This window comes from Budorcas taxicolor, chromosome 9 (assembly GCF_023091745.1).
Source record: "Budorcas taxicolor isolate Tak-1 chromosome 9, Takin1.1, whole genome shotgun sequence".
In the NCBI taxonomy this organism is placed as follows: Eukaryota; Metazoa; Chordata; class Mammalia; order Artiodactyla; family Bovidae; genus Budorcas; species Budorcas taxicolor.
In genome coordinates this window covers 11,699,261-11,709,360 of record NC_068918.1, presented here as the reverse complement: position 1 = coordinate 11,709,360, position 10,100 = coordinate 11,699,261, and the positions used below count along the sequence as shown (strand labels likewise).

The following is a 10,100-nucleotide window of genomic DNA, read 5'->3' as shown; positions in this document are numbered from 1 at the left end:
CTATCAATATATTACTTTAAATGTCTATACTTCTCAAAGAGAGCTTCACCTAAGTGCTTTTCAGGTATAGGTCTGATTCAGGTATAGAACTGCATTTCCTTTCATTGGTTTGTTCAGCAGCACATTGAGAGCCTCTGTAGACCAGGACCCCTCCAGGCATTGCAGAATTGCAATAAACACACCAAAGCCTTGTGGCACCAGTAAAACATGTGGAATCTAATTATGACACAAATGAACCTATCTACAAAAGAGAAACAGACTCATGGACATAGAGAGCAGGCTTGTGGTTGCCACTGGGGAGGGTGTTGGAGGTGGAGTGAAGTGGGAGCTTGGGGTTAGCAGATGTAAGCTTTTATATCTAGAATGGATACATAACAAAGTCCTACTGTACAAAGCACAGGGAACTGTATTGAATCTTATGAGAAACCACAATGAAAAAGAATATTAAAGAAGAATGTGTATATTAAAAAAAAAATATATATATATATATACGTATATATACACACACACACACACATATATATAGCAGAAGGAAATGGCAACCCACGTCAGTATCTTTGCCTGGAGAATCCCGTGGACAGAGGGGCATAGTGGACGATAGTCCATGGGGTCGCAAAGGGTCAGACACAACTAAAGCTCTTAGCATGCGCAGGCACACACACACACATATAACTGAATCACTTTACAGCAGAAATTAATACAACATTGTAATTCAACTATACTGCAACTTTAAAAAATTGGGAATGCAAGGGGAAAACCCCCAGGATAATAATTAGGTAGATGTTCCAAATGATCAAAAAAAATTTTTTTAAGAATTATTCTAATTCTTTATAACATGAAACAAAATTCATATTGTATGGCAAGACTAGACAAGTTTAAACATAAAAATGTTCTCTGCCCTTTGACCTTTCTTCCTCCACTGTGCATTGTTAATCTGCGTTTTGAATCAACCAAACCTTTCCCATTGGGAGAAATGTTGCTCAACCATAAAGAGCAAAATTCTCCTAGCATCAACAAGACAACTTAAAAAAAAAATTACTTATTTGGCTGCGTCAGGTCTTAACTGCGGCCCTCAGGACCTTTACTGTGGTGCTCAGACTCTCTAGTTGTGGTGCATACAGGGCTCAGTAGCTCTGCGTCTGGGACCTTAATTTCCCAACCAAGGATGGAACGCCCACCCCCTGCACCACAAGGCAGGTTCTTACAAGGCAGACCACTAGTGAAGACCCTGGGACAGTGTCTTAAAGACAGCATTCCTTCTTGGTATTGTAAGGGGCCATAGATCTGATACCTAGATCTGAACTGTGTACCTTTCAACAATACATCATTTAATGTACAGCCCTCTGCCTCAAAAAACTGGTACAACTGTGCCTTGACTTCTAATGGGACAGTTAAGACTCTTTTTGACCCCATGGACTGTAGCCCACCAGTCTCGTCTGTCCATGGGATTTTCCATTCAAGAATACTGGAGTGGGTTGCCAGTCCCTTCTCCAGGGGATCTTCCCAACCCAGGGATCGAACCCAGGCCTCCTGCATTGCAGGCAGATTCTTTACCATCTGAATCACCAGGGAATCACCCCCACAACAGTTCTCAGAGATTTCTGAGATGCTCTTCCCGGTTTATAATCCTCAAATTTGACTTGAATAAAATTTTCCAGTTCTTTCTTAGACTGACTGATCAAAAGTTCTTTGACAACAGTCACTGTATCTTATGAAAATTCATAGTTAACATAATATTTATAGTAGCCAAGTAGGCTGCAGCAAGAAACTGAAGGACTTAGGAAAACAAGACCTTAATAATTATTTTATTACAATGATCGAATAAAATATTGTAATACAAAGATCTTTGCTTATCAATACTTTGGATAAACAACTAGGTTTGGCCAAATTTTTTCCTATCCTCAAACAAAGGACCCTGGGAATTATTAACTGATATAGGAACAGCCATTATGTTGCCTTTATTTTCTTTCATTAGTGCATGCATGCATGTTCAGTTGGTTCAGTAATATCCGACTCTTTGCAGCCCTATGGACTGTAGCCCACCCAACTCCTTTGCCCATGGGATTCTCCAGGCAAGAATTCTGGAGTGGGTTGCCATGCCCTCCTCTAGCGGATCTTCCAGACCCAGGGATCAAACCCATGTTTCTTGTGGCTCCTGCACTGGCAGGCAGGTTCTTTACCACTAGTGCCACCAGAGAATACATAAAAACGTCCATCTTTGTAGGAAACAGACATTAAAAAATGAAAGAAAAACTTTCATTTTTGCCAAAAAAAAAAACCTTTTATGGTTTTATTTTTCTCATTTGGAATGTTCTGCTTTTAACCTTATTATTCTTTTCATTCATCTTGTGTGTCTTTATTCTTCATCCCTGTATTTTCAGTTATTTTTTTTTGAAGATTTAAAATTTATGAATTTACCACTAAGTAAAATTTTGGCTGAAGTACATCAGTGATCTTATGTTCTAATTATGCTGTAATTGTTTTCCTTCTTGGTTCCACAGTTACTTGGCTAGGTGCTTTTTTATTTCTCAGTGGGATGTGGTACCTTGGATCTTTTTTTTTTTTGAGGAACTTTTATTTTTCTTTGTGCCTTAATACAGTATATGGTCAATTTTTTAAACTGCTGTTTATAGGCTAAAAGGCAATCTATCCTCTGTTTTTGAAGATACAATGTATAAAATATATTTCTATTGACTTAACCGTTTATTTCTTCTTGTCTACCTCACCTATCAAATTGAAAGCAGAGTGACAAAGCCTTCTACAATCGTTCTGTTCACAGCCTTTCCATTTATAAGCTATTTTAATAGTATGCATTTAGAATGTAAAGAATTTTAACTGTTATATTTTCACTGTGATATATTCCTTTTGTCAAATATAGGATGTTTGCTACCCATAAAAAGTGCGTTTATGGGAATTCCCTGGAAGTCCAGTGGTTAAGCTCTGCAGTCTCACTACTAAGGGCCCACGTTCAATCCCTGACTGGGATACAAAAATCCCACACGTCATGTGGCTCAGCCAAGAAAAAAAAAAAAAAAGGTGTACTTATGACAATTATTGATTTATATCTTTTCATCTAGCTTGTTTCCATTTTCACTTCTAGTCTTTTCCACCTATGACTTCCTCATTCTTGTCCTAATTTTATTTATTATCCTGGCAAATATCTTTAATTACCACATTCAAGGAGGTATCAGGTGTCTTCCCTTGTGGCTCAGCTGGTAAAAGAATCTGTCTGCAATATGGGAGACCTGGGTTCGATTCCTGGGTTGGGAAGATCCCCTGGAGAAGGGAACGGCTATCCACTCCAGTATTCTGGCCTGGAGAATCCCATGGACTCTATAGTCTATTTGGTCGCAAAGAGTCGGACACAACTGAGTGACTTTCACTTTCACATCAGGTGTCAGGGTTTCCAAATTTTTGCCCCTATATGAATGTTTCCTATTACTTTCCAAATTCAATGGCCTAAGAAAACATATCAGAGTCTCCAAACCTCACGTTTCTCTAGAAATTCCAATTTGGTGCTTTGAGGTCATGTTCCTCACCCCATCAGCCAAGCATCTCTGCTAAGGCAGGGCTGTGTGCCTACCTGGGTGTACACGTACTGATTCTATCCCGAGTGTACAAGGAGCAGGTTAAAGTGGGAGAACTTGGAATTTAGCTTCGTTGACAAGGTTAGGCCGAGATTCATTAAGCTGTGCTTTTGCATGAGTAACCCAACTTTCTGATCTGTGGTACCCAGCGAGCCTGGGCCGGGGCCATCTCTGTGGCTGGTCTGGATGCCCTGGGATTGGCAGTCCCCCCTGAGCCACATGCATTGGGAGAGGGAGTTCTTTAAACAAACAGCAGTGCTGTTACTAGAAGTGAGGGCGGGGAGGCCAAGCAGCCAGAAGCCACACGAACCCAACACGGGCAGGCTGACGGGAAGGAGGCTTCACGAGACTGAGTGTGGATGCCCCGTGGGACATCTTCACAGGATCCCACAAGAGATTTTAGCTTCCGTGACTTAAATTTTAGGCACTGAAATGATGTCACTGTCTTGCTCCTATGTGTCATTTTCTCCCCCTAATGTTTATTTAGCTTGGATGACATCTATCGATTGTATAGAACATGAATGTGGTATTTTTTTTTCCTAAAGTGTTAGTTGCTCAGTCGTGTCCAACTCTGCGACCCCATGGACGGTAGCCTATCAGGCTCCTCTATCCATGGGGATTCTCCAAGCAAGAATACTGGCCTAGGTAGCCATTTCCTTCCCCAGGGGATCTTCCTGACCCAGGGATCAAACCCAGATCTCTTGCATTGCAGGCAGGTTCTTTTACCACTGAGTCACCGGGAAGCCCTGAAGGAACTGGGTAATTGGAACTACAGAAGATTACATTGACTGTACATTCATGTTGTCACAAGGAGCAGGCTTTATCCTGAAGCTGGGAGTAGTGCGGAGTTCTTTTTAGTGTCTTCCCATTTCTATTTTCTTATTCTTACAATATGGAACAGTTTGTTTCATGTTAAAAAAAAAGTGTATTTAAGATAATTATGAAGATGCCACATGCTATATACTGAGTTTAACATGAACTGTAAGCTGTTTATTTTGGAGAGAAGGGGTCATTTACTGGTGGGCACTGCAGGGCTAACTGGAGGAGGGAAGCAGAGTCAAAGAAAATAATTTTAAAATAGCTAAGGGAAAATTCTTACAATAACAAATGAATTTTAAAAATAGTATTAAAAAGGATACCAATGGCAATAAAACAAGTAACTTCAACTGAAATCATAAATAATATCAACTAAAAGAGTAAGTGCAACTAAAAGATGTTCTTAAAAAAACCATTATCGGCCAAGACGTAGATGACCAGCTCACTTTCTCTGTTCTGCTGGACTGGCCACGTGAGCACAAAGCTCCCTGCAAAGAAGCTCGGAGACTCACTGGAGAGTGAAGGGACAAAGCCAAGGTTCATACCGAGCTTTGGCGCCTTCAACTCAGAATGTCCTGAGTAAGTAAATGGATTCCCTAAATCTTTCAAACTTCTCACTGACTAGTACATCTTTTCCTGTCTTATACTGTACAGGTATTTCTACTTTTAAACCAAGGACAGGGCCTTATTTTCACCCCTAACAAATGCTTTGCTTCTTTATTTTAGCCCCTGCTCTCTAGAATCTGTTCCAATGTGCCTTTACTTTCCTCCAAGTTTCTGGCAGTCTGCAAATATCACTTTCCATATCCTCCTCCAAATATTTGATAAAAATAAACAGAACACAACTTTTAAATTTCAGTTTTAAAGTAACATATACATTTTCAATCATAAAAAAAAAGTCCATTTTTTTCCAGTGTTCATAGAGTAGGGAAAACATTATTTGATGTTATTTCTCTGCTTTTTGGAGGAGGAAGGCAGGGATCTTTCCACTGGAACTGGTGAGGAGCAGCTCTTCTGGGGTAAATGGGAGGGAAGGCAGCCCTTCGGGGACAGGGCTGGGGGTGAGGGCTCCGCAAAGGGGTCCCTGATGCTGCTGTGAGGCCCCTCTGAACTATGGTGAAGGGCAGGAAAGATACAGACGGAAACAAGGGGCCCTGAGAAAGCCCTCAGCAAGGAGGCTTCCTCCTTTCGTAGCTGTTAATGTTGTTTTTAGCTGCATCACAATATAAAGGCCGTGGAAAAACATATTTGCTTTGCAACATCAGGGCCAAAACCAAAAGGAAACAAAAGCGTGGTGATTTTGTAACAAAAGACAGGCTGAGGATGTCCATCTCCCGAGAAAGGAAGCGAGGCAGCAAGGACGATCCTGCCTCCCTACGCGCAGGAGAAAAAGTGAGTTCCCCTTACTACACCACCTTGTTGGAATGAGACGGAAGAAAAGGAAAAACATTCCAGAAGTTTTGCCAACATACAACCATCTTAGCCATAAAGAACGAAACCAAATACAGCAAAGTTGAAAAAATCAACATTTCTGAACATTTCACTTTCATTCAGATTTAATTAACAAGTTACTAGGACTCTTTCACTCTTCCACAAAAGTTTTTTTTAACTAAATAGAAAGAAAAGACACACGCTGAAGACAATCTGATTTTTGCTTTATTGAATAGTGTCCTACATCCAGTATTTACAGACATAATTGAATGAAATTTATAAGCCTACCATGGGCACTGTTTTTTAAAATGAATCTGAAACACTCAATGGAAATGATCAATTCATATGTGTGAATACATTAATTAATTCATGATTTTTCAGCCAATATCCAAGTCGGTTCATTTCATAAAAACTATTTTCAAGAAGAAGGAATATAAAAAATTCAGAAAAAATATTTCCATATCTAGTCATAATCTTCCAGTTTTTCTGCAAAAGAAATCAATAACAATTATAGACATTCTGGCCACCGTGAATTAAACACAGATTTTCTCAATTACATGACTACTTTCTTTAAGGCCACTTTAAATTTTTAGCATAGAAGAGCAGTCTTTTCATCATCTCATGAAAGGTCTAAACTTTTTTTTTAGGTTTAAAAAGAAACACATACTCAAATTTAAAATCAGCACCTAAATATCACTTTAAAAATACCAACAAGGCACAGAGCTGCACATTATTACCTGGACTGTCCCTAATGGACGGTCCACAGAAGGAACAAGATGCACGTAAAAGTGAGGAAGTCCTCCAACCAGACCTGAGGGAGACTGTTGGCGCGGGGTGCGCTCACAGACAGTTAAGAGGACATCAGAAATGCAGCGTCCACCGTCTACCTCTGCGCGTCTGAGAGAATTCCGCGGCATGGAAACTCCTCTCCCTACTAACACCTATGACAGTATCCTCAGAATGTGTTAGCCGCTTAGTCATGTCCGACTCTTTGTGACCCCATGCACTGTAGCCCGCCGGGCTCCTCTGTCCATGGGATTCTCCAGGCAAGAATACTAGAGCGGGTAGCCATTCCCTTCTCCAGGATCCTCAGAATAGAACTACAAAAAATGGTGGGGATCCCGGTGGCAGAGAAGGCATTACTTCCTCTATATGCCTAAATGGAAAGGTATCTCCTTCTCTGCTTTGAGGTGAGCTGATTTACTACCCACACACAGAGTTTAAGAATCACAGTATTTTCTAATCTTAAAACATACGGGCTTTATTATATGAAGCCCATCCTCACTTTTCCTTTCAAAGATGATGGCTCTTCAAAATGTATTAATAATATTATTATTTGGACAACCTAGATATTAAAATGTAAAGCATTTAATCCCTAGCTACACATTTTGAACCATTTCAAAAATGCTAGAGATCAAATAAATCAGTGTATCGTTGATAGCACCTTCTATATTAAAACCCTGAAAACTAACTTAATGGGTTTTCATTTTTTGCTAGAATAACACTGCTGGAGGAACAGAAAAGCATGACCTAGAAAATCACAATGAATAAATACCATGCATTATCCCCCATTTTAAAACATTCACTAGCCAAGAAAGGTTCTGGAAACGGTAGTGGCACTGGATTTTTCTCCCTCTCTTTTTTTTTAAGTTACAGTTTCTCTTATACATAATAGATAGGTTTCCTGCTCAACAAACCTATCTTTCAAGATAATATAAAGGCAAATTTCAGAATGCTATGGATCACACCATATAGTTTAAACAGCTGGGGTCCAAACGAATGGTGCTTAAAGTTATCTTTATATAACAGAAATTACCTCTATTCACAAATGGTTTAAATTGCTGATAAAAATATACAGAAATGATGGTAAAAGTCGGAAAAACGAGGTAAGGTGTATTTAGAGTCATGGCAGATGGCATGTGCATCCCATAATTATTCAGTGGTAACATGAATGTATCTGTTTTCTAGAAATCAGATAATGCATATACTCGATATGTTTCTATTAAACATAAACATAGTATCGTACGTTAATTTTTTTTCCTGAAATCCATACTTTGTTCTGGAAGTTGCCGTTTATGAAAAGACACACACTGATGACAGCTGTTTCTTGGTCAACCGGACATTAATGTCAGGGGCGCTCACTAGCTTCCTTAAAACACATGGCAGACTTACCCGTGGTCAATAGTTGATCATTTTTCGAAGGGCATCATAGCACTTCCACTTGTCTGGGATGTAGAACGGTTCAAAAATGTGAGGGAACGGTGTGTCGTACCCACACACCCTTGATATAGGAGCTTCCAGGTTCAGGAAACATTCTTCCTGCAGAGAAGAATCCAGATGGTTGACTTCAAGAACTTCCCATTCACAGAAATGAAACATTTCACTTCCAAATACAATGGCATTAAAATAGTTATGTATCTTATAATGCGAAAAAAAAAACAGGTGAAAAAAGAAAGTAACACACAGTATGCTTAGCCTTATCCAAGTTTTACTGAAGATATGTTTTCATATATGTATGTGCATTTTATGCCTACATACATATCTGTTGCTTAAGACAAAATGTGATTACACCTAACAGGTCATTCTACAAATATAAATGTAATGTATGACAAAATCATGACAAATGCTCACAGTAAACTCTGCAGCTTGAAATGAATGATGGTATGTGTCTCTCCTGTTTCGTGCATTTTTCAAATTTTATATACCATAAACATGTGTTACTTTCATAAGTATGTGTGTGTGCCAAGTTGCTTCAATCATGTCCAACTCTTTGCAACCCTATGGACTGTAGTGCACGCCAATAAAAAAGTAAATTAATTAACTAAAAAAAAAATGTAAGAGCTCAATCACAGGAAACCTGTAGAAAGTTATCATCAAGAAAAAAAAAATTATTCAAGTGACAAATCCAAACTTAAAAATAAAATTTTTAGAGAGTTAAAAAAACACTAAAAAGAGATACATGATTAGACTATTCTTAGGAAAATGAAGTTACCATTCACAGCTATTACCTGAAATCAAACCTTTGGTTTTTACGTATCCACTTTCTACATTGGCTTGTGTCAAAAATGCTTTGAAAAGGTCCACATTTTCTTCTATTTCACTAACTGTATTTTTACATTTTCACTTGAGCAGAAACCTTTGAATGTAGTAGTGCTGATGCGCTGTCCCTATCTTCTGTATATATTTCTTCCAGTGACAAGGGCATCCAGGCAGAAAGAGTCAGCTCCCTTACACTCTCCCTGCACCCCAAAACCACTGCGACCAGGTGTTAAAACACCATCATATGACATTGCTTATATGTGGAATCTAAAAAGAATTGATACAAATGAACTTACAAAACAGAAAGAGACTCACAGACAGAAAATGAACTCATGGTTGCCAGGGAGAAAAGGATACTTAAGGACTTTGGGAAGGTTATGTACACACCGGTATATTTTAAATGGAGAAGGAACACAGCTCTATTGTACAGCACATGGAACTCTGCTCAATGTTATGTGCCTGCCTGGACGGGAGGGGGTCTGGGGAGAATGGATACATGTATATGTATGGCTGAGTCCCTTCACTGTTCACCTGAAAATGTCCCAACTTGTTAATCGGCTATACCCCAATACAAAATGTTTTTGCTTTAAAAAAAAAAATAATACATTAAAAAGAAAAAGCATCAAACAACAAATCGTGTTGGCTTTTTCCAACAGAAAATCCTCATCAATAACTTGAGAACGTTGCAGACATAGGGTTTGAAGAGTCACCTAAGAAATTCCACTACTAATAAGCTCAAAAGAGATGACAGACTGGGTAGACTGCTTCTTGACTGAAATAAGTAATTTTAAAGGCATTTAATTGTCAACTTGGGACTAACTCAGTTTATTACTTTAGTTGACATGAGCTGTTTTTCTACCTCCCCTGAATACTACATTCTTCATAAACAAACTTATCCATGGGTACTGCAAAATACAGAAAAGCCAAGGCAAAGGATTTCACTTAAATGCCCTTGATTTTACACCTGTTATAAAATATTATTCTTTCAAACTAGTTCCCTGGAAAGCTGGTTTATGATAAAATGATGCTCCAGTGTTCATGAAAACCACTCCTTTTAGCAGAAAGACCAACATTATCAAACTTTTTTTTTCAATTAACAATGCATCTAATTCTGCAGGAATGTAAGAATCACTCTATAGGAAGACATCTACATGTTTTCAGGGGCATAGAAAAAGGTCTGTGAGGTCACCCTTCAACTGTCAACAGTGGTCACCCTTGGAGGTTAGG

At 38.9% G+C, this 10,100-nt stretch overlaps 1 protein-coding gene across 1 annotated transcript in view; it reads right to left on the bottom strand.

Annotated features, from left to right (window-relative positions):
- Nucleotides 1–8,006: 8,006 nt before the first annotated feature.
- The window catches only part of BCKDHB (branched chain keto acid dehydrogenase E1 subunit beta), a 268,268-nt gene continuing 266,174 nt past the window's right edge, over nucleotides 8,007–10,100 (bottom strand). Inside the window, exon 10 of the mRNA XM_052645765.1 lies at nucleotides 8,007–8,153. Coding sequence (XP_052501725.1) covers nucleotides 8,013–8,153 — 141 coding nt within the window. The 3' untranslated portion in view covers nucleotides 8,007–8,012. The remainder of the gene's footprint in view (nucleotides 8,154–10,100) is intronic.